General features: G+C 40.1%; 1 protein-coding gene across 1 annotated transcript; it reads right to left on the reverse strand.

The window, feature by feature from the left end:
* Window positions 1-1,502: 1,502 nt before the first annotated feature.
* On the reverse strand, window positions 1,503-13,298 carry LOC138652108 (phospholipase A2 inhibitor and Ly6/PLAUR domain-containing protein-like). Its single transcript, XM_069742850.1, has 5 exons — window positions 13,116-13,298; window positions 8,189-8,305; window positions 6,949-7,098; window positions 6,321-6,464; window positions 1,503-3,408 (listed from the first exon to the last, which is right to left on the reverse strand). The coding sequence occupies exons 1-5, from the start codon at window positions 13,165-13,167 to the stop codon at window positions 3,206-3,208; spliced, it is 666 nt and encodes a 221-aa protein (XP_069598951.1). The 5' UTR covers window positions 13,168-13,298; the 3' UTR covers window positions 1,503-3,205.
* Between the last annotated feature and the right edge of the window lie 11,793 nt (window positions 13,299-25,091).

Below are 25,091 nucleotides of genomic sequence, written 5' to 3' on the forward strand. Positions count from 1 at the left end.
AATATTTAGTCAACCACCAATTGTGCAAGTTCTCCCACTTAAAAAAATGAGAGAGACATATAATTGACATCATAGGCAGACCACAACTATGAGAGTCAAAATGAGAAAACAAATCCAGAAAATCACCTTGTCTGATTTGGCAAGATTTATTTTGCAAATTATGGTGGAAAATAAGTATTTGGTCACCTAAAAACATGCAAGATTTCTGGCTCTCACAGACCTGTAACTTCTTCTTTAAGAACGTCCTCTGTCCTCCACTCATTACCTGTAGTAATGGCTCCTGTTTGAACTTGTTATCAGTATAAAAGACACCTGTCCACAACCTCAAACAGTCTCACTCCAAACTCCACTATGGTGAAGACCAAAGAGCTGTCGAAGGACACCAGAAACAAAATTGTAGCCCTGCACCAGGCCGAGAAGACTGAATCTGCAATAGGTAAGCAGCTTGGTGGGAGCAATAATAAGAAAATGGAAAACATACAGGACCACTGATAATCTCCCTAGATATGGGGCTCCACACAAGATCTCACCCCGTGGGGTCAAAATGATCTCAAGAACGGTGAGCAAAAATCCCAGAACTACACGAGGGGACCTAATGAATGACCTGGGACCACTATAACAAAGGCTACCATCAGTAACACACTACGCCGCCAGGGACTCAGATCGTGCAGTGCCAGACGTGTCCCCTGGTTAAGCCAGTGCATCCAAAGAAGACCATGCCTACTGTGAAGCATGGGGGTGGCAACATCATGCTTTGGGGATGTTTCTCCGCAAAGGGACCAGGATGACTGATCCGTGTACATGAAAGAATGAATGGGACCATGCATCATGAGATTTTGAGTGCTTTAATGATCCCAAACACACCACCAGGGCAATAAAGGAGTGGCTTCGTAAGAAGCATATGAAGGTCCTGGAGTGGCCTAGCCAGTCTCTAGATCTCATCCCCATAGAAAACCTTTGGAGGGAGTTGAAAATCCATGTTGCCCAGCGACATGCCCAAAACATCACTGCTCTAGAGGAGATCTGCATGGAGGAATGGGCCAACATACCAACAACAGTGTGTGCCAACCTTGTGAAGACTTATAGAAAACATTTGACCTCTGTCATTGCCAACAAAGGATATATAACAAAATATTGAGATTAACTTTTTTAATGACCAAATACTTATTTTCCACTATAATTTGCAAAATAAATCTTGCCAAATCAGACAAGGTGATTTTCTGGATTTGTTTTTCCATTTTGACTCTCATAGTTGTGGTCGACCTATGATGTAAATTACAGGCCTCTCTCATCTTTTTAAGTGGGAGAACTTGCACAATTGGTGGCGGACTAAATACTTTTTTTCCCCCACTGTATATCAGTCATTATCTAAATTTCGAAAAAAAAATATTTCCTTCTAAAATGTAAAGTGCGTCAATGTATTTTAGATCGTATGCTAGTCTAGAAAAATACATACACCACATTTGGTATTGATGTAAACCACAAATATAGACATAAATCCATGGGTGTACAAAAGTAAAAACTTTATTTAAAATCTATTTATATTAAACATGAAATTGAAAGATTTTTTTGCCAAGTATCTTTGCTTTTTTTTTGTAAAGTTTATGGGAAAAAAATAGAAAAGAATGCATATAAAATATGTATACTACAATAAAAACAACACTGAAAAAAAAAGTATTACATTCATGGGCTGTTTACAATACATAAAATTTGCCTACATATAAAATACAAAATATTCTAAAAACATAAAATAGACTGTATAAATAAAGGTACTATATCAGTAACCTGAGACAACGTGGATGGACACAATCAGACGCAACTTTTATGAGGAATAGTGGGCTGCATGGCAAAAATAAAAAGCCCTCCCAATGGGCTCCTTTTTTTTTACTCTCATGTGAATGGTTTAAGGTGGAAAGGAGACTCTGGTAGGAAACATTTTGGATTCATTAAATAGTTTTCGCTAGAATCCTGGCGCAAAATATTTTGAAATGCTACAAAATTTTTACACGAAAATTTGCGAGCATCTTTGCACTTGTGAAATTTTGGGCAACCCGTTGCGGGAAGAGGCACGACTGACCACGGACTATACATTTATCATAATTTGTGCCACAAAGGTGGTGCAAATTAATATTCTGATAACTATCTGGAGTACAATTAGCCAGCTGAAAAAACGTAGCAAATTTCATTAAGGCTAGGGTCTCACATCCAATTATGATAATCAGACTATGATTAGAGGATGAGCTGATTTTCTCAGAGATGGAGAGAAAAAAAAGTTTCTCCACCTTCTCCAGTCAGTTCGTTAAAATCGGACCCCACTTCAATGCCATCCGAGTGTTTTCAGATGTTTTCGATGGATCCATAGACTTGAATAGTTAGGTGTGATCTGTAAATCGGAGGTAAATCGTGCACGCTGCTATTTTTGTTCTCGGAACACTCTGTGTCGGTGGGAAAAAATCAGACATGTACAAGGCCCCATAGAATAACATGTTGACGGACGCTATCTGTTAAAATGATGGATGGCACACGTCCAACTTTTACCGTCTTGTGCACGAACCCTAAGAGGTGCATAAGTCTTAATGAATATGATGCCTCTTTCTCCGAGCACCCTTCATCAAGACTTGGTGTACCAAACACCAGTCTTGATGAATCGGGGCCTTTGTCTTTCCTTTAGAGAGATACCGAAAAGGAAAAGTCTCCTTAAAAGTGATCTTTGGTAAATTATTATCTTCCCATCCGTGACATTGAATTCGCTTTGGTTTTGCACATCTTCAAAGGTCCCAAAACTTTCCAAGGTCACAAGAAGATGTCCGTTGCCATGAACATGTATAGTGCTTTGCTTGGAATTCAACAATTTCCCAAAATTTGAAACAAGTAGAGTCAATGTGACTCCATCAAACTAATATTCGGTCACGTATTCATCTACCTAAAGTAAACTTGATGAGTCAGACCATCAACCATGCGCCTGGTCTCCATGATGTTGGTTGCAATCTTTCAAACGCAATATCATAGGGACAGTCCGGCCATTGGTTGACCTTCAGACTTTGTAAAGTATCTTAAACTAAGACTTGAGTACCATCGTGAATTCAATTTTCAAGCCTTCGTTCTTCGAGATGTCTTCATTGCGGCCAAAGCAATCATCCTAGAAATTATGAAGAGTCTGTTGATTTTTGAGGTGACCAATCTTTGGAATCGTCCATTAAGTCGTTCACATTGCGAAAACAAACTTGAGCAACCCAAGAATCACAGGTAAACTATAAAACATGGGCCCGGAGTCGAGGCTTCCTGCACCGTTGTAGCACTTTCTCTTAATTTCCACACTGATGCCATCTCCCTTAATAGAACTGCTCTCCACGGCACATGTGTTCTCTGTAGCACATCCACCAAAAAAGAGGTCTGAACTAGTGGATCCTGTAAAAAAAGATATATGGAAAAAATATACTAATTAATATACTACATTAGTTTACAGAATTAAGCCATATTTCACCCAAATTCTTAAAATTCAGCCTGGTTCCTGTTGCAATAATACATGTGACCAAACATCATAATTGTGTGATTGTCATTTGAGATCCAATTGGATTTATTGGCCTAATAAGCAACCTCTCAAATATCAAACCATTGTCAATCACATCTTCCCCTTTCTAAGCTGCTTCATTACCATTTTACAGTGTGTTGACACATTGAGCGAGAAACTGCAGCTCCATCCCCCTCCTATCCCTTCCTCTTTTCTCTTTACTGCCTTCTATCTACTCTAGGCAGTTTCTGTACATTTATAAAGAACCTATAAGCAAGAAATAGAAAAACTAGGCTTCTCAAATGTGAGGAAGATACACTTTCCCCTAATTAGAAATGCTACATCCCAGAGACACTTTGCGGTGTGATGATGGAACCAGATTAAATGCTCTGAGACAATCTCTACCTCCCGCGATTGCTCCTTTACGATGATATTGTGTTTTGATACATTAATGGAGAAACTGCAGCTTCATCTCCCTCCTATCCCTTCCCCTCCTCTCCTTACCACCTTCTATTTACTGTTTTACTTTATATTTACAAAGAACGTGTAAGCAAGAAATAAAAAAGGGTTCTCAAATTTGAGGAAGATAAACTTTAATAAAAGTTACTAGAGACACTTTTTTTTTCTTTGTGACGATAGAATTGTGTTGTGCTCTGAGCCAATTTCCAGATTCCCTGCCTGCTCCATTACTATTATATTGAAGGAGAATCTGCAGCTGCGTCTCCCTCCTATCCCTTCCTCTCCTCTACTTACTTCCTTACACTACACAGTTTCTGGACATTTACAAAGAACTTGAGGGCAAGAAACAGAAAAACAGGCTTCTCAAATGTGAGGAAGACGGACTTTCCCCTAATAACAAACATTACATGCCATAGTGACACTTTTCCCTGTGTTGATAGAACCGTGTTGCATGCTGTAATCCAATCATTACCTTCCCTGCCTGCTCCATTACCATTATATTGTGTTTGGGCACATTGAGGGAGAAACTAAAACTGCAGCTGCATCCCCCTCCTATCCCTTCCTCCCTTCTCCTTACTTACTGTTTTACGCTACATAGCTTTGTTGTATATTTACAGAGAACCTGCACTCAAGAAAGAGAAATCGGGATTGCCGAAATGTGAAGATGCCCTTACCCTTATAAGAAATATTACAAGGTGTCGCATTATATTCACATGTGATTTTGATATACAGTACAGACCAAAGTTTGGACACACCTTCTCATTTAAAGACTTTTCTGCATTTTCATAACTATGAAAATTGTAAATTTACACTGAAGGCATCAAAACTATGAATTAACACATGTGGAATTATATACTTAACAAAAAAGTGTGAAACAACTGAAATTATGTCTTATATTCTAGGTTCTTCAAAGTAGCCACCTTTTGCTTTGATGACCGCTTTGCACATTCTTGGCATTCTCTTGATGAGCTTCAAGAGGTAGTCACCGGAAATGGTTTTCACTTCACAGGTGTGCCCTGTCAGGTTTAATAAGTGGGATTTCTTGCCTTATAAATGGGGTTGGGACCATCAGTTGTGTTGAGCAGAAGTCTGGTGGATACACAGCTGATAGTCCTACTGAATAGACTGTTAGAATTTGTATTATGGCAAGAAAAAAGCAGCTAAGTAAAGAAAAACGATTGGCCATCATTACTTTAAGAAATGAAGGTCAGTCAGTCCGAAAAATTGGGAAAAAAACCCATCAAGCACTATAAAGAAACTGTTTCACATGAGGACCGCCCCAGGAAAGGAAGACCAAGAGTCACCTCTGCTTCTGAGGATAAGTTTATCCAAGTCACCAGCCTCAGAAATCGCAGGTTAACAGCAGCTCAGATTAGAGACCAGGTCAATGCCACACAGAGTTCTAGCAGCAGACACATCTCTACAACAACTGTTAAGAGGAGACTTTGCGCAGCAGGCCTTCATGGTAAAATAGCTGCTTGGAAACCACTGCTAAGGACAGGCAACAAGCAGAAGAGACTCGTTTGGGCTACAGAACACAAGGAATGGACATTAGACCAGTGGAAATCTGTGCTTTGGTCTGATGAGTCCAAATTTGAGATATTTTGTTCCAACCACCGTGTCTTTGTGCGACGCAGAAATGGTGAAAGGACGGACTCTACATGCCTGGTTCCCACCGTGAAGCATGGAGGAGGAGCTGTGATGGTGTGGGGGGGCTTTGCTGGTGACACTGTTGGGGATTTATTCAAAATTGAAGGCATACTGAACCAGCATGGCTACCACAGCATCTTGCAGCGGCATGCTATTCCATCCAGATTGGGTTTAGTTGGACCATCATTTATTTTTCAACAGGACAATGACCCCAAACACCTCCAGGCTGTGTAAGGGCTATTTGACCAAGATGGAGAGTGATAGGGTGCTACGCCAGATGACCTGGCCTCCACAGTCGTTTGGGGTGAGCTTGACCGCAGAATGAAGGCAAAAGGGCCAACAAGTGCTAAGCATCTCTGGGAACTCCTTCAAGATTGTTTGAAGACCATTTCCGATGACTACCTCTTGAAGCTCATCAAGAGAATGCCAAGAGTGTGCAAAGCAGTCATCAAAGCAAAAGGTGGCTACTTTGAAGAACCTAGAATATAAGACATAATTTCAGTTGTTTCACACTTTTTTGTTAAGTATATAATTCCACATGTGTTAATTCATAGTTTTGATACCTTCAGTGTGAATTTACAATTTTCTTAGTCATGAAAATACAGAAAAATCTTTAAATGATGAGGTGTGTCCAAACTTTTGGTCTGTACTGTATGTAAAAACATAGAGATATATAACACCAGAAATAAACCGCACTCACCTAATGTTGTACTGGCTGAATACCGCACGCAACGTATCTGATCTCCGGTGCAGGCTGATACGTTCTTAATATCACAGGGCTCCATTAAGGTTTCCACATAGGAAGGGCATGCTAACCCATTCAAGGTGTAATTTTCAACTGGTACTGTGCCCAAAAAAAAAAAAAAAAAAACAAAAAAACAGGAAGAATATTAGGCAAAGATGCTGGAAAGCTGTAGCACAGCTACACTGCATGTTCCCTGCAGGTATTCAGGGGAGCCCAAGAACCAAAAAAAGACAGGAAGAATATTAGACAAAGATGTTTCAAAGCTGTAGCACAGCTACACTGCATGTCCCCTGCAGGTATTCAGGGGAGCCCAAGAACCAAAAAAAGACAGGAAGAATATTAGACAAAGATGTTTCAAAGTTGTAGCACAGCTACACTGCATGTTCCCTGCAGGTATTCAGGGGAGCCCAAGAACCAAAAAAAGACAGGAAGAATATTAGACAAAGATGTTGCAAAGCTGTAGCACAGCTACACTGCATGTAACCTGCAAGTATTCAGGGGAACCGCAGCTGCCCCTTAGTAGCCTCCCACATTAAAAAATGTCGATCTATCAGTGCAAATAGGGAATAAACTATTGACTTACAGATGGGTATGGACGTTGTGCAGTTGTTAGTGAAACAACATGTTGTTGCGGTCGCGGTTGTTGTGTACAGACCGGTCACACTTGCGTTATTAGAACATTCACTGATATTCACACAGGACCTGATGTAGTTAAAGCTTGTCCAGCGGTGTCCTGAAAATAAGCAGACCCTGTCACTTGCCATAAACATGATTTTTTATTTATATTTTTCTTTCTTGGTGTAAATGCTGCCGTTCCCCTGAATTCGGTGATGTTTTTCTTTTGCTCCTGTGCGTCTCTATTCATGAGAAACGGCCCCTTCTTCCTTGAAGGAAATTCATTTTTTTTTAGACAAAGGGGAGTTGTCTTCAACTCTTTTCAGTTAGTATCTACTTTAAAATCACGCCCTCTTGTCTAATAAGGCTAGATTTGTTTAGAAAGAAAAAGAGGCCATATCTCGGGAACGGAGAGGCACAGAAACAGAAGAAAATCATTGTCGGATTCAGGAGAACAGCGGCATTTATACCAGGTAAAGATTTTTCCATAATAATACCTATTGGGAGGTCATCTTTATGGGATAATATCTAACATATCAAAAGGTCTATGGTGGTGAAAAAAGGGAAATCCTAAATTTAAAAAATCTCTAGGGTGCTTGAGACCTTGAGGAATAAGAGTTAGTGTGTCACGCTAGCACTGGTCGTAGTCACCTGGCAGCTCCAAAATGGCTACCATAAACAGGCTTGGCACAAGCTACTCCTTTTCCCAGATCAAGGGGTTGCCATGGTCTTCACCATTTAACCCTTGTCCAGGGATCTGGAGTTATAAAGAGGTCCGTGGGCTGGGGCCACAGAATCAGCTGCTGTTCAGTGGCAAGAGAGATAGTCAGAAAGCCGAGTCAGATCCAGGAGGTCACGTCACAGACAGAGTCGTAAATCAAGCGGTAGTCAAACATCAAGCCAAGGTTCAAAGAAGGGAAATAATCAGGACAGAACATGGGAGAGCAGCATAGAGGTCTGAACCAGGGAAACAGAACTATTGACTAGTTCTCAGGGGTTTATGCAGTAGCAACCCCACCCAGTGGTGACATTAGATGGAAACCCAAGTCAACAAGATTAATCTCATAGCCTCTAAACTGACCAGAGCCACAAATCCCAGGAATAATACGAGTATAGGATGGATGCTGCCAAGTATCACCCTCTAAAGGCGCGTGGAGCCGCCTGGAGGCTGAGGTCGGCACGAATGTTACACTGTGTAGTGGAGTTACCTCTGGTGCGAATCACCATGGTCCCGCAGACGTCACTAATGGAAGGACAGTCCCGTAAGCTTCCAGTACAAGGAGTGTCACTGAAGCCGGTGCACTGCATACACTGCAGGGAGTGACCTAGAAGACAAGAACATATGTCACACTAATGTCCATCCTTGGAGACATCCCTTTATGACTTTAGATATGCCTTAGTATGGTGGTCAGTAATGGGCAGACACGGGATGGGTGCCCGACTGTCAGAGCAGGTACTGATTGCTTTGCATGCAGGGCTTAGACAACCACTTCTGCTCCCATTGGTCCCAGCAATCATGTGATCACCTGTTGACAGGTCACATGACCATGGGGCTAACTAAAGAGCGTCAGTTGTCACTTGTCAGGTTCGTTTTCCCCTATAACTGGGGCTACATCCACAATTCTAGTAACAGGGGAAATAATAAAAATAATGATAATAATTAAAAACAAATAGAAACTTGATAATTCAAGGAATAAGTGATACTTTAGAGATCAATAGGGGTCTGACGGCGGGGATTTCCACCGATCCTGAGAAGGGGACACAGAAGATTGGCAGCTGCGCATGTCCGGCACCTTTCAAGTAGCTGTCTATGGGCCTGTAAAAGAGAGCAGTCCTTAGCTACCTCTCACTTTATTTTCTGTCTTTTGGGAGGGGGTGGGACGACTTATGAAAAATAAAGTAAAAATTAAAAAAAAAAAGTAAAAAAAAAAATGATATAATAAAATGATTTATGGGATGTTGTTTTACTTTGGAGAACAGAATAAAAACTTGAAGGGAAAATAAAAAAAAGGAATAAAAATAGTGAATAAACACCCGTCAGCCATAAAAAAAGACACCAATGTGATGACTAACTGGGGTATTTAGTAAGTGTCAAATGATTGTGGAAAAAACACAATCAGTGTTTTTTTTTTTCACTATTAACGTGAGTGATCCCTTTTGAATCTGCTTTTTTTTTTCCAGTGGTAAATTTCACAGTCGTCTAAAAAAAGTTGTCAACTATGAAAAAAGGCCGCGGGCGACGTCCACAAGAAGAGACTCAGGTGGGAGAACTGGAAAAACGAGTCAATGCCGTGTGTGAGAGGATTGGATTTAAAAAAATAAAAAATAAAAAAATTTAGTCGTTCTCCTTATATTTTAGCAATTTATATTTACTCCATGTAGGACAATGCAGATGGAGCAGATTTTTTTCTTTAAATGTACTTGCAGTCCTATGTAAAATTTCAAGTGATCCATTACGACTTTCTGACAAGTTGCACAAAACTATTAATAAAGTAGCCTATATAAATGAGGAAACAAGAATAATTAATTCTTTATACACTTTTTTTTTTTAAATGATCATATAAACAATACAAATCTGTAAATAACATATCTGGTATCTCTGCAATAATTCCATCCTGCACAATACAGAGAACGTGTTACTTAGGGTGATCAGTAAATGGCCCCAGAGCACAGTGAAGAGAGAAGAAGAACATTGTGTACTTGGATGAAGTAGAGTACAAGTGGGAGGAGCTGGAGCGGCGGTGGTGGGACGGGTAAACAAAGAGATGAGAAATATTATTTATATTTTTACCAATATTTATCACTCTGCAAATCAGCAAATCTATATACGTCTCTCTCTATCAATGCATCTATTATCTATCTATTATCTATCTATCTATCTATCTATCTATCTATCTATCTATTATCTATCTATCTATCTATTTATCTATTATCTATCTATCTATTATCTATCTATCTATTATCTATCTATCTATCTATCTATCTATTATCTATCTATTATCTATCTATTATCTATCTATCTATCTATCATCCTATTATCTATCTATTATCTATCTATTATCTATTATCTATCTATCATCTATCTATTATCTATCTATCATCTATCTTTCTACCTATCTATCTATCTATTATCTATTATCTACAGTATCTATCTATATCTATCTATTATCTATCTATCTATCTATTATCTATCTATCTATCTATCTATCTATCTATCTATCTATCTATCTATCTATCTATTATCTATCTATCTATCTATCTATCTATCTATTATCTATCTATTATCTATCATCCTATTATCTATCTATTATCTATCTATTATCTATTATCTATCTATTATCTATCTATCATCTATTATCTATCTATTATCTATCTATCATCTATCTATTATCTATCTATCATCTATCTATCATCTATCTATTATCTATCTATCTATCATCTATCTTTCTACCTATCTATCTATCTATTATCTATTATCTACAGTATCTATCTATTATCTATCTATTATCTATCTATCTATCTATTATCTATCTATCATCTATCTATCTATCTATTATCTATCTATCTATCTATCTATTATCTATTATCTATCATCCTATTATCTATCTATTATCTATCTATTATCTATCTATTATCTATTATCTATCTATTATCTATCTATCATCTATTATCTATCTATCATCTATCTATTATCTATCTATCATCTATCTTTCTACCTATCTATCTATCTATTATCTATTATCTACAGTATCTATCTATTATCTATCTATTATCTATCTATCTATCATCTATCTATCATCTATCTATCTATCTATCTATCTATCTATCTATTATCTATCTATTATCTATCTATTATCTATCTATTATCTATTATCTATCTATTATCTATCTATTATCTATCTATCTATCTATCATCTATCTTTCTACCTATCTACAGTGGGGCAAAAAAGTATTTAGTCAGTCAGCAATAGTGCAAGTTCCACCACTTAAAAAGATGAGAGGCGTCTGTAATTTACATCATAGGTAGACCTCAACTATGGGAGACAAACTGAGAAAAAAAATCCAGAAAATCACATTGTCTGTTTTTTTTAACATTTTATTTGCATATTATGGTGGAAAATAAGTATTTGGTCAGAAACAAACAATCAAGATTTCAGGCTCTCACAGACCTGTAACTTCTTCTTTAAGAGTCTCCTCTTTCCTCCACTCATTACCTGTAGTAATGGCACCTGTTTAAACTTGTTATCAGTATAAAAAGACACCTGTGCACATCCTCAAATAGTCTGACTCCAAACTCCACTATGGTGAAGACCAAAGAGCTGTCAAAGGACACCAGAAACAAAATTGTAGCCCTGCACCAGGCTGGGAAGACTGAATCTGCAATAGCCAACCAGCTTGGAGTGAAAAAATCAACAGTGGGAGCAATAATTAGAACATGGAAGACATACAAGACCACTGATAATCTCCCTCGATCTGGGGCTCCACGCAAAATCCCACCCCGTGGGTCCAGAATGATCAAAAGAACGGTGAGCAAAAATCCCAGAACCATGCGGGGGGACCTAGTGAATGAACTGCAGAGAGCTGGGACCAATGTAACAAGGCCTACCATAAGTAACACACTACGCCACCATGGACTCAGATCCTGCAGTGCCAGACGTGTCCCACTGCTTAAGCCAGTACATGTCCGGGCCCGTCTGAAGTTTGCTAGAGAGCATTTGGATGATCCAGAGGAGTTTTGGGAGAATGTCCTATGGTCTGATGAAACCAAACTGGAACTGTTTGGTAGAAACTCAACTTGTCGTGTTTGGAGGAAAAAGAATACTGAGTTGCATCCATCAAACACCATACCTACTGTAAAGCATGGTGGTGGAAACATCATGCTTTGGGGCTGTTTCTCTGCAAAGGGGCCAGGACGACTGATCCGGGTACATGAAAGAATGAATGGGGCCATGTATCGTGAGATTTTGAGTGCAAACCTCCTTCCATCAGCAAGGGCATTGAAGATGAAACGTGGCTGGGTCTTTCAACATGACAATGATCCAAAGCACACCGCCAGGGCAACAAAGGAGTGGCTTCGTAAGAAGCATTTCAAGGTCCTGGAGTGGCCTAGCCAGTCTCCAGATCTCAACCCTATAGAAAACCTTTGGAGGGAGTTGAAAGTCCGTGTTGCCAAAACATCACTGGTCTAGAGGAGACCTGCATGGAGGAATGGGCCAACATACCAACAACAGTGTGTGGCAACCTTGTGAAGACTTACAGAAAACATTTGACCTCTGTCATTGCCAACAAAAGATATATTACAAAGTATTGAGATGAAATTTTGTTTCTGACCAAATACTTATTTTCCACCATAATATGCAAATAAAATGTTAAAAAAACAGACAATGTGATTTTCTGGATTTTTTTTTCTCAGTTTGTCTCCCATAGTTGAGGTCTACCTATGATGTAAATTACAGACGCCTCTCATCTTTTTAAGTGGTGGAACTTGCACTATTGCTGACTGACTAAATACTTTTTTGCCCCACTGTATCTATCTATTATCTATCTATCTATTATCTATCTATTATCTATCTATCTATTATCTATCATCTATCTATTATCTATCTATCTATTATCTATCTATCTATTATCTATTATCTATCTATTATCTATTATCTATCTATTATCTATCTATCTATCTATCTATCATCTATCTTTCTATCTATCTATCTATCTATCTATCTATTATCTATCTATCTATCTATCTATTATTTATCTATCTATTATCTATCTATTATCTATTATCTATCTATTATCTATCTATCTATCTATTATCTATCTATCTATTATCTATCTATCTATTATCTATTATCTATCTATCATCTATTATCTATCTATCTATCTATCTATCTATCTATCTATCTATCTATCTATCTATCTATTATCTATTATCTATCTATCTTTCCATCTATCTATTATCTATCTATCTATCTATTATCTATCTATCTATCTATCTATCTATCTATCTATCTATCTATCTATTATCTATCTATCTTTCCATCTATCTATTATCTATCTATATCTATCTATTTTTAGCATTCTACCCCTTTACCGAAGATTGGCATCTAAATTGTGCTGTTAAAGTAAAGCGCTCACCTGAGGAGACAAAGGCGGCCAGAAACAAGACGATGGCGACTGTTGATCCCATACCGAGGGTCGGCGTTCAGCTCCGGAGCCCCAATGTTCTGCGGTCGGCAGCGATATCCGTGCACTATAGATGACACCCCAGGGCGAGCGCTGATTACGGGAGCGGTTACTTTGGAGTGAGGTAAATGTGGGGAGAGCAGGTTTTTTTAAGGTGTGTATCCGCCAGGTATCTCTCCGTGTGTCACATTCCGCAGTCCTGGCCGTCACAGGATGATTAACCCTGTCACTGCCGACTTTCCCAAACCTACTTGTTTGCATTGTAAAAACTCTCTTTTATCAGCCTTAAACATAGACAATCGACTCAAAGCAGCTTACTGTTGAATGACACCGGTCATTTTACCACGTAGTGAACTGGAAAACGGGAAAAAAAATCCAAATGTGAAAAAAAACTTAATTCTGACATTGATTTTAGGGGGAATTGATTACACAGTGTATGTTTTGTGGCAATATGAATCTGCTCATCAGTACGATTACGGCGATACCAAACATGTTCAGTTTTTTCATTATTTTAGTGTTGAAAAAAATCAGACATTTGCAAAAAAAAGACCCTCTGCCCCACCGAGGGACCCACCGAGAATCGTCGAAAACTTAATGGGTACATGAAATGATGTGCTGAATGCGGCCGGGGGAGTCATAGTTTGACAGTGGCATTTAAAAAGTTAACAGAGCTCTGCGCCACCTGTCGAGTGTTAGAGGCTGTAACAAACAGCTATCACCTGTCGAGTGTGGGGTGCGCCAACTCCATACACCAGCTTCCGACTTGCGCCTTAGATGTACGGCACATGTCAGGAAAGGGTTAAAATAATGTTTTCCCACCTAAAAATCTATAGGGATCTAATACTTTTCACCGGTGAGAGTTTTTTTTTTTAGTTGTGTCCAGTCTTGACAGTCCCCGGTATGTGGTTATCAGAGAGCTCCAATCCGCACCGGGCAGTTTACCTCTTTTTAATCTGTACATGATGGATTTCCTTGAGAAATATATGGCGGTACATCCCAGCTTATCTGCGGGATGGCTATCTTTAAAGTTGGTGTTCCAACACCTTTAAAAAAGACATCTTTTTTTGGGTGGAGCATCCCTTTAAGATTCCTTTCTCCAGGCTGGGTCAAAGACACTAGAAGAATGCAGTGATTAGTAAGAGACTGCGCCCGAGGGTGGTTCTCACACGTCGTCGTTCTCGGTATGACCTCAGCACCTACACGCAGGGATTATCTATATCTATTCTTCCGTAATACCCTCCATGGCCGCATCTGCAGAACTACTGTACATTGCTCGGAAAAATGTACAGGGCTCTAGAAAAACTGTGGACATACGTCATATTGCTGGTAACCCAGCAACGGACAGTTTCTTTTGGAAAAGTTGACAGCTGACATATGGACATTCGGGGGTCCTTCTTTAAGATTTTCTCATTCATTCTCCAGACTTAAGAATAATCTTCTGCAGAAGCTTCTCCCCAGAGTTACTGAGACACCGGAACTGACCTATCACTTCCATCATCCGTACTCCAAATAAGTGTGTTCCGATATCAATGCAGCTGAAGGCAAATAGACTTGGAGAAAGAAGGGGGTTGGAAACCAATTTGACCACCTTCAGCTACATTGATGTCAGAGCATACTCATTTGGAGTACAGGCACTAACCCATCACTGCCATCATCTGTACTCCAAATGAGTATGTTCTGCTGAAGGCAGGGAAATAGACTGGGGAAAAGCAGGGGGTTTGGAAGCCAATTACGGTATATGCAATTTCATTTTTTAAAGGAATGAAGATAAATTTCTTAATAAAGTGATTTACAAAGTTTCATAACTTTCCATTCTGAAAAAAATACTTAAAAAATATTGTACAAATTGAAAGTTTAGTAAATGATAAGAAAAGTAATGCAATGTGTGAAAATTAGGATTTATCTTCACTGTCCTCTTTCTCCGATTAGACAGGACTCATTTGATCTTATTCACACATTCTTTTAGGTATAGTTCCAAAACAGATGTCCATGCGCAGAATCGTCCTGGCCCTGGAGGTCCTGCCCCCTAAATAGGTGTTCATTTGCAGAGTCATCCTGGTCCTGCAGGTCCCACCCCCTAAACAGGTGTCCATGTGCACAGTGGTATTGGTCCTGGAGGTCCCACTCCTAAACAGGTATCCATGAGCAGAGTTGTCCTGGTCCTGGAGGTCCCACCCCTAAACAGATGTCCATGCGCAGAGTCGTCCTGGCCCTGGAGGTCCTGCCCCCCTAAATAGGTGTTCATTTGCAGAGTCATCCTGGTCCTGCAGGTCCCACCCCCTAAACCAGTGTCTGTGACCAGAGTTATCCTGGTCCTGGAGGTCCCACCCACTAAACAGGAGTCCATTAGTAGAGTCGTCCTGGTCCGGAAGGTCTTGACCACTAAATTGCAAATGGTGGTGGTAAGCAGATGTGCCGAGGACCGCATGGAGGAGACCAGATTCTGAAGGTGAGTATTATTATTAGAAATTCACTCAAACTCTTGTCCGTATAATATAACCAAAAGGAAATAATAAACAGCTACCAAACATAAAATATTCTTATATTAGCTGCTTTTTTAGCACTTTTATCATGGGCTCATACTGGGACTAGAACTCAACTCTAAATAGGGATTATCTGCAGTACCGGACACAACCTATAGATAAGGGTGGCGCTAACACTGGGGAAAAAAATAAAAACACGCATACGCAGTAATCCTCAGCTATATTTTTTTAATATTTGCACATCATTTGTGATATTGAATTTTACATTCCTAGAAATTCTCATTTTTATGCATTTTATGTCCATTGTATAAAATGAATTTTGGATAATTGGTCAACAGATATTTACTATAGAAAACAAGCGATCAGGTAGGTGTCTCGTTATACATAAATGATATACTAATGAGACATTTTCTATCATTTCCTGCTTTAAATATTTGTTCTGCTCACCGATAAATATATATTAGTTTGTCCTTTTCCTACATTTTATGTTACGTATAAAAGTTTACAAATTCCTCAGATGAGTATACAGAAAAAAAGTCCAAACAGAAAAAAGAGACCCTTGAAATATAAGGCAGCGTCAGTCCTACTGGATGGAGTAAACGGCCAACTACTGAGACCCCCAGAAGACGCTGCCATAGTAGTAGTAGTAGTAGTTGTTGTTGTTGTTGTTGTGGTTGTTGTTGTTGTCGTCGTAGTTGGGGATGCTGCTTTCCTACACGTTATCGTTCCCGAAATTGAGTATGTGGAACAGAAATTGTCAGAAGCGCAGCCAAGTACAGACTCACCTATAAAATAAAGGGGATTAGAATAGTTTGTTAAGTTATGACACATTATTATTATTATTATTATTATTATTATTATTATTATTATTATCATCAAACAACATTTTGGAGAGGATTGTAGAGTGTATAAATGTTGAACGGTGATCCGATAGAGGCTACTTCTCAGATACCGCCGGTGCCATTTTGCTAGAGGAAAAAAAAATTGTCCTGACCATGATGGTGCCAACGGCGCATGCGCAGTAGCATCTATTGGATGCATCTATCGGATCGCACAGCCGGGTGCGCCATTTTGAGAAAGATTTTTTTTTCCAGAATAAATGCACATCCCTAAATAAAATAATTTAATGCATATTATAGATACGATCCTGACCCCGCCACCTGCCTTGTGAATGTGATTTTTTTGTTCAATACATACTATATTCAGCATGTAAAATAGGGGGCAGGCCAGTGAGGGATCAGTGACCTGTCATAAGCCATCAGTATGAATGCATAAGCAGAGCATCACATAGAGACTCCGCCTACAGCCCTGCCCACAAACCGCCTACAGCTCCGCCCACAGACCACCACAAACATCTCATTAACTGAAAAAAACAGATTAAACAAGAACCACAAGACAGATTTCAACACCAGGTATTATTGTAATCAGTATAACGGCTCCGACCTGACGCTGTCTGTAGGTTACTGTCCACAATCCTGCGGACAGGATCCCTTTAAGACACTTCCAAGCAATTGCTAATATTATAATGATTAAGTTTCATCTACCAGATAGTGGACATTCCCGTGAGAACTTGAGCCTCCAAATATGACCCCGATAGCATAGACGACTTTTCGATTTCATCGACTTCCAGAACTCTTGTAATTACCTGAGTTTTCGGTTACATTGAAGCAATTGTTCTGATTTCCTAGACATTGCAGAACTTGCGACGTTTTATTTACTGCAGAATCCAATGAAGGACACTGGAATCCATTTGGGGTGACTGCAAAAAGACAAATAAAAATAATAGGTTAAGGGGAATAAACAAGAATTGCAACTTAGTTCCTATAATTACTCCTTCTATGGATTTCTATTGAGCTGCGGGTGATTAGCCTAATAAGCAACACCATACGCTCAGATTTAGTTTTTTGTTTTTCTATACATGGTCCCTTTAAAAAAATAACAGACCACACTTTGTCCCACAGTTGTCTCCCTACTGATCAGCCATAACCTGTGGTTCTACAAGTGTGACATTTTCCTGCAGCGCCACCACAGGTGAAATGATGCATTACGTGTTGGCCACAAAAATCAACACGGAGCAGAGGTAATATCGAAATTTTTTGTTTGCGCGTCCAAACTTTTGACTAGTACTGTACATGCAAAGGAAAACAAAAATTTTAGGTTCTCATACCAGTTAACCATTAAAAATAGACAAAATGATGACAGCCAAGTGCTTTTCTATTTTTTTCATGAACCCATTTGAAATCGAGTTTTTACTGCCGAAATCGGCTCAATAACGGACATCGGACTTGTCTCTCCTTTTATTTTTACAGACAATTAAATAACAAAAATTATAGAAATTAATTTAAAAAAAAACATTCCATGACTATAAGGATAAGTTCATGAAGATTAATTAGCAATGGGATAATAGAAGCGCAAAAGTTACGTAAATAATTTAAATAAAATTCAGATTACTTCTATTCTCCCTCCCTTTTTGATCTTTAGGATTATATTCAGTGGCATCTACTTGATGTTAATGTTTGTAATGTTGCCTTGTGTTCTGCTCTATAGCTATAAAGACGAGTTCCTTAGATGAATAATTTTTGCATTTTTGCACCAATTAGGTAATTTAGGTTACTTGTATTTTTTATAGCAATTTTTATTGTTTGGCTTTTACATGCATTTTTATTGTGTTCTTTTTGGTATGTGTTGTTTTATATTAAACCGCTTGTTTTGGAGATTTTCTATTTGTTCAGTTATCTTGTTTTATGTGTTTTACTCGTGGAAAATAGATGAACTGGACATAAGACTAGGGTCACATCCGAAAAAATCGGACTGATTTTAACAATCAATTTCGACTCTGATCATAGCATGATCCGATTTTATTGAATGAGGAGAAAAATAAAATTTCTCAACATTCTCCATTCGGTCTGTCCATGAAAGTCAGACCACACTATGATTTTTTTTCCACGGATCCATAGTCATGGATGATCGATGATTGGACGCAACTCATGAATGCTGCGATTCTTACCTTGGACCGATTTAGTGGGAGGAAAAGATTGGACATGCACAAGGCCCAATAGACTAACATTGGTCCAGATGTTTGGTCGGAATGCAATCGGACCGAAACTACGGTTGTCTGCCAAATTCTAAGGGTGACACCACTTGTTGATGACCACATGAGGCCAAAGGTTTGTCCACCGTGATGGCCATTTAATCATCAACTGTGGCACACCCTATTAGCATAGTGTAAAAGACTGATTGACTTGAAGGCTAAGGATGAGGGAACCTCTCAAGTCCCCCATTTGTCATCTTCCTAACTTCAGTACTAACGGTATCGAAACGTTAGGGCACAGAAACAAATAAACCTTGGAGACGTCTGAATGTATATAAAAAATAAAACCAGTATACTTACAGGTAGAGTCTGGTACGATGCAATTGGCATCACTGCAGCAGGAATTCAATATGTCTATTTTATCAAATCCAGTCCAAAAGGAGTAGAAGTAGTTACAGTACTGGGGGTTTGCGCACCCTCTGACAATGCTGGCGGAACTTGTACCTAAAAAAGAAAAATCACAACTAAACTGGTAATAGTGATAGAATAAATAAAATAAAAGTACCAAAGTAAAACGACTGTCACACTGAAGGCATCAAAACTATGAATTAACACATGTGGAATTATATACTTAACAAAAAAGTGTGAAACAACTGAAATTATTTCTTATGTTCTAGGTTCTTCAAAGTAGCCACCTTTTGCTTTGATGTGATAATTCATAGTTTTGATGCCTTCAGTGTGAATGAACAATTTTCATAGTCCTGAAAATACAGAAAAATCTTTCAATGAGAAGGTGTGTCCAAACTTTTGATCTGTACTATATATATATATATATATATATATATATATATATATATATATATATATATATATATATATATATATATACAGGAGCTTCTCACAAGATTAGAGCATCATCAAAAAGTTAATTTATTTCAGTTCTTCAATACAAAAAGTGAAACTCATTTAGTATTCATTAGCTGTAAACCATAATCATCAACATTAACAAGTTATTTATAGGTTTATTTCAATATTTGGGGACTCCGATAAATATTGTTTTGATTAATTTTGTGTGGGTCTTTTGGTCCATTTTGGTTATGACGTAGTATTAGATTAGTTTCTCATTTCTCTCAATTAACCTACCAGAATCCCTAGTAATTGACGCATAGCACAATTCTTCGCTTTCACAGGTTGTTTCAGGTCCGGTACATGTAAGGCTTGTTGCATTAATGCAAGTGGTGCAAACGAGACAATGACCTGCAGGAGGCAGAAAATTAATTATTTTAGTATAAAAGTAATCAAAATGAATGTAATCACAGAGAATGGACCGTGCGTGCAAGATAATGCTGTGTTCCGAACAGCTCACAATACCTTTTAGGCCTAAGATCACAGAATGATAATCATATGAGAAGAAAAGCACAGCTAGGAACCAAAGTACTAAAAATTTAAAAAACTTTATTGAGAAAACAATGAAATCATATAAGAAGGATAACAAAGAAATGACAATGGTAAGCCAAAGTCATAGGACCACGGTTGGAAACAGGCAAAAAAGAAAGTACAGGCAAGGTAAACATTAATAAACATATTAGTCAGCTCAAAAAGTGCAAGTGCAATGTACCACAAAGTGTGCCAATATAAGTAATAGAGATAACCGTATATCCAAGAGTGTGGGCATACTAGCAGTATAAGAGAAATCCCTAGAGGCTAACTGCCACAATAGAAGAAAGAGCCCGAGCAATGACCATAGAACTAAAGTACATAAGTGTGCGGCAAATTACCTGAGAGACCATGGTGCCACCCACCCCAACGTGCGTTTCTGCGTAGTGCCTTCTTGTACCCCACAAGATCTGCTGTATTCTGGCAACACCCCACAAGACCTGCCGTATACATGAAACACTCCACAAGACCTGCCGTATACTGGGAACACCCCATAAGACCTATTGTATATCAAGAACACCCCAAAAGACCTGCCGTATACTGGGAACACCCCACAAGACCTGCTGTTTACTGGGAACACCCCACAAGACCTGCTGTATACAGGGAACACCCCACAAGACCTGCCGTAAACTGGGAACACCCCACAAAACCTGCCGTATACTGGGAACACCCCACAAGACCTGCTGTATACTGGGAATACCCACAAGACCTGCCATATACCGGGAACACCCCACAAGACCTATGGTATACTGGGGACACCCCACAAGGCCTAATGTATACAGGGAACACCCCACAAGACCTATGGTATACTGGGAACACCCCACAAGACCCGCTGTATACTGGGAACACCTCCCAAGACCTGCTGTATACAGGGAACACCCCACAAGACCTGCCGTATACTGGAAACATCCCACAAGACCTGCCGTATACTGGGAACACTCCACAAGACCTGCTGTATACTAGGAACATCGCACAAGACCTGCCATATACCGGGAACATCCCACAAGACCTGCCGTATACTGGGAACACCCCACAAGACCTGCTGTATACTGGAAACACCCCACAAGACCTGCCGTATACTGGGAACACCCCACAAGACCTGCCGTATACTGGGAACACCCCACAAGACCTGCCGTATACTGGGAACACCCCACAAAACCTGCCGTATACTGGGAACACCCCTCAAGACCTGCTGTATACTGGGAACACCCAACAAGGCCTGCTGTATACAGTGAACACCCCACAAGACCTATGGTATACTGGGAACACCCCACAAGACCCGCTGTATACTGGGAACACCTCCCAAGACCTGCTGTATATAGGGAACACCCCACAAGACCTGCCGTATACTGGGAACACCCCTCAAGACCTGCTGTATACTGGGAATACCTACAAGACCTGCCATATACAGGGAACACCCCACAAGACCTGTGGTATACTGGGAGCACCCCACAAGGCCTGCTGTATACAGTGAACACCCCACAAGACCTATGGTATACTGGGAACACCCCACAAGACCCGCTGTATACTGGGAACACCTCCCAAGATCTGCTGTATATAGGGAACACCCCACAAGACCTGCCGTATACTGGGAACACCCCACAAGACCTGCCGTATACTGGGAACACCCCACAAGACCTGCCGTATACTGGGAACACCCCACAAAACCTGCCGTATACTGGGAACACCCCTCAAGACCTGCTGTATACTGGGAACACCCAACAAGGCCTGCTGTATACAGTGAACACCCCACAAGACCTATGGTATACTGGGAACACCCCACAAGACCCGCTGTATACTGGGAACACCTCCCAAGACCTGCTGTATATAGGGAACACCCCACAAGACCTGCCGTAAACTGGGAACACCCCTCAAGACCTGCTGTATACTGGGAATACCTACAAGACCTGCCATATACAGGGAACACCCCACAAGACCTGTGGTATACTGGGAACACCCCACAAGGCCTGCTGTATACAGTGAACACCCCACAAGACCTATGGTATACTGGGAACACCCCACAAGACCCGCTGTATACTGGGAACACCTCCCAAGACCTGCTGTATATAGGGAACACCCCACAAGACCTGCCGTATACTGGGAATACCCCTCAAGACCTGCTGTATACTGGGAATACTTACAAGACCTGCCATATACAGGGAACACCCCACAAGACCTGTGGTATACTGGGAACACCCCACAAGGCCTGCTGTATACAGTGAACACCCCACAAGACCTATGGTATACTGGGAACACCCCACAAGACCCGCTGTATACTGGGAACACCTCCCAAGATCTGCTGTATATAGGGAACACCCCACAAGACCTGCCGTATACTGGGAACATCCCACAAGACCTATGGTATACTGGGAACACCCCACAAGACCTGCTGTATACTGGGAATACCCACAAGACCTGCCATATACCGGGAACACCCCACAAGACCTATGGTATACTGGGAACATCCCACAAGGCCTGCTGTATACAGGGAACACCCCACAAGACCTATGGTATACTTGTAACACGCCACAAGACGTGCTGTATACTGGGAACACCTCCCAAGACCTGCTGTATACAGGGAACACCCCACAAGACCTATGGTATACTGGGAACACGCCACAAGACCCGCTGTATACTGGGAACACCTCCCAAGACCTGCGGTATACAGGGAAAACCTCACAAGACCTGCTATATACTAGGAACATCACACAAGACCTGTCGTATACCGGGAACACCCCACAAAACCTATGGTATACTGGGAACACCCCACAAGGCCTGCTGTATATAGGGAACACCCCACAAGACCTATGGTATACTGGGAACACCCCACAAGACCCGCTGTATACTGGGAACACCTCCCAAGACCTGCGGTATACAGGGAACACCCCACAAGACCTGCCGTATACTGGGAACACTCCACAAGACCTGCTGTATACTAGGAACATCACACAAGACCTGTCATATACTGGGAACATCCCACAAGACCTGCCGTATACTGGGAACACCCCACAAAACCTGCTGTATACTAGGAACATCACACAAGACCTGCCGTATACCGGGAACACCCCACAAAACCTGCCATATATCGGGAACGCTCCACAAGACCTGCCATATACCGGAACACCCCACAAGACCTGCTGTATACTGGAAACACCCCACAAGACCTGCCGTATACAGGGAACACCCCACAAGACCTGCCGTATACTGGAAACACCCCACAAGACCTGTCGTATACAGGGAACACTCCACAAGACCTGCCGCATACTGGGAACATTCCAAAAGACCTGCAGTATACTGGGAACACCCCACAAGACCTGCTGTATACCGGGAACACCCCACAAGACCTGCCGTATATTGGAAACACCCCACAAGAGCTGTTGTATACAGGGAATATCACACAAGACCTATGTTTTTTCAGAAACAGTTCTGCTTAAATTTGCCTAAAACTTACCACGATGAATTAGGGCCAATACTAGACAGGAAAATAAAGTAAGGTTGTTCATCTTAGCAGCTCACACAGCGCAGTGTTGTGTCCTTCTGCTGTTAGCAAGTCTGGTATGTCTTTTATACTGTAGACTGAATGCAACTGGTTATTTTATTGTGTAGTTTGTATATTATAGACGTATATTTGTAATTACATTATTCAGCACTTAATTGTCAGATAGACCTTAAGACTAATTCCATTTTTATGATTGAAGACATTGAAATTTAGTTGTTAAATTCCAAAAGTTGAAAAGCTGGTTTAACCCATGAGGTCAAGTACGGATGTCAGATAAATATATATCATTGATACTTTTTAGGAATTTATTACACTTATTGTAGCATGTTTTTCTTTTCAATGCACTTCTTCCCCTTCTTTCCATGATTTCACCCCATTACAAAACACCACCAATATTCTGTCCCCTTCTAACGTCATGTCTTCTCTTTTGCTCAAATTAAGTCTTTTAAAAACCAAACATCTTATGTTGCCCATTCTCTACAAATTATAATATATTGTATACATGGTATTTAAATTTTGATGAAATATGGACATTTAGCTGTTTATTGTTTCCATTGTTTTATTGATGTTGCAGTGTACCGACTAATGGATATATTAATTAATTGCCCCCTCTTCCTTTTTCCATCTTCCTTTTGAGTTTATGTTCTGCTATCATGTTCTATGATTTTAAAAAATGATCAATAAATATTAAAATGTTATTTGTATTCATGTTTCATATCTATAGGTTATATACTCGTACCGTGAGTGAACTTGATGTTTCCAATTCAGTGGCAGTACCGCAACTCTAGAAGAGCACGCACTTCAGCTTGTGGTTAGGTTTGACCAAGTTCTTTCCTTCTCTACCTATATTCAGATACTTGCACGTTGTCACCTGTACCTTAAAAATAAATCAGAATTTGCCCTTCCTTCACTAAGAAAAAAAGGAAAACCCTTGCACTAATTATTTTTGATTCTATCTTACCTCACTAAAAGACTGCTCAAAAATCCCCCTTCCAAATCTATCTTGAATGCAGCAGTCAGTCTCATCTCTTTGTCCAGCCACTACACCGACGACTCACTTTGTGTCAGCCACTGCACTGGTTACCCTTCCAGTATACAATATAATTTAAAGGACATCACTCTGAGCCACAAAGATTTCTGACTACCATCCTACTTGTGCTGCACCACCCTACTACTATTAATTTTTGCTTACTACCTTACCAGTGGTCATCATAGTGCTTCACTGCTCTACATTTCTTTCCTATGTCCAAAGGCTGCTTTTTATAGAAGCCTCATCATGACAATGACAACGGTCTTCAGCAGACCCCCAGCTGTCATGGTGTAAGAGTATGGCCGGGACTGTCATGTGCTTCTCTCTCAATAAGAAAACAGTCATATTTATTGTATAGGAAAATACATTTTATTATGCATAGAACCTTATAGGCACCAAGGTGAGTACTCCTGGGGACCCACCACACCCGACGCACGTTTCACACTGA

This window comes from Ranitomeya imitator, chromosome 10, assembly GCF_032444005.1.
Source record: "Ranitomeya imitator isolate aRanImi1 chromosome 10, aRanImi1.pri, whole genome shotgun sequence".
NCBI classification, from domain to species: Eukaryota; Metazoa; Chordata; class Amphibia; order Anura; family Dendrobatidae; genus Ranitomeya; species Ranitomeya imitator.

Coding starts and splice junctions, on each gene's coding strand:
- LOC138652108 (XM_069742850.1), bottom strand. CDS start 13,167: ATGGGATCAACAGTCGCCATCGTCTTGTTTCTGGCCGCCTTTGTCTCC. Junction 8,306..13,115: donor GGCCGCCTTTGTCTCCTCAG/GTGAGCGCTTTA, acceptor CTTGTCTTCTAG/GTCACTCCCTGCAGTGTATG. Junction 3,409..6,320: donor TTCAGCCAGTACAACATTAG/GTGAGTGCGGTT, acceptor CTTTTTTTACAG/GATCCACTAGTTCAGACCTC.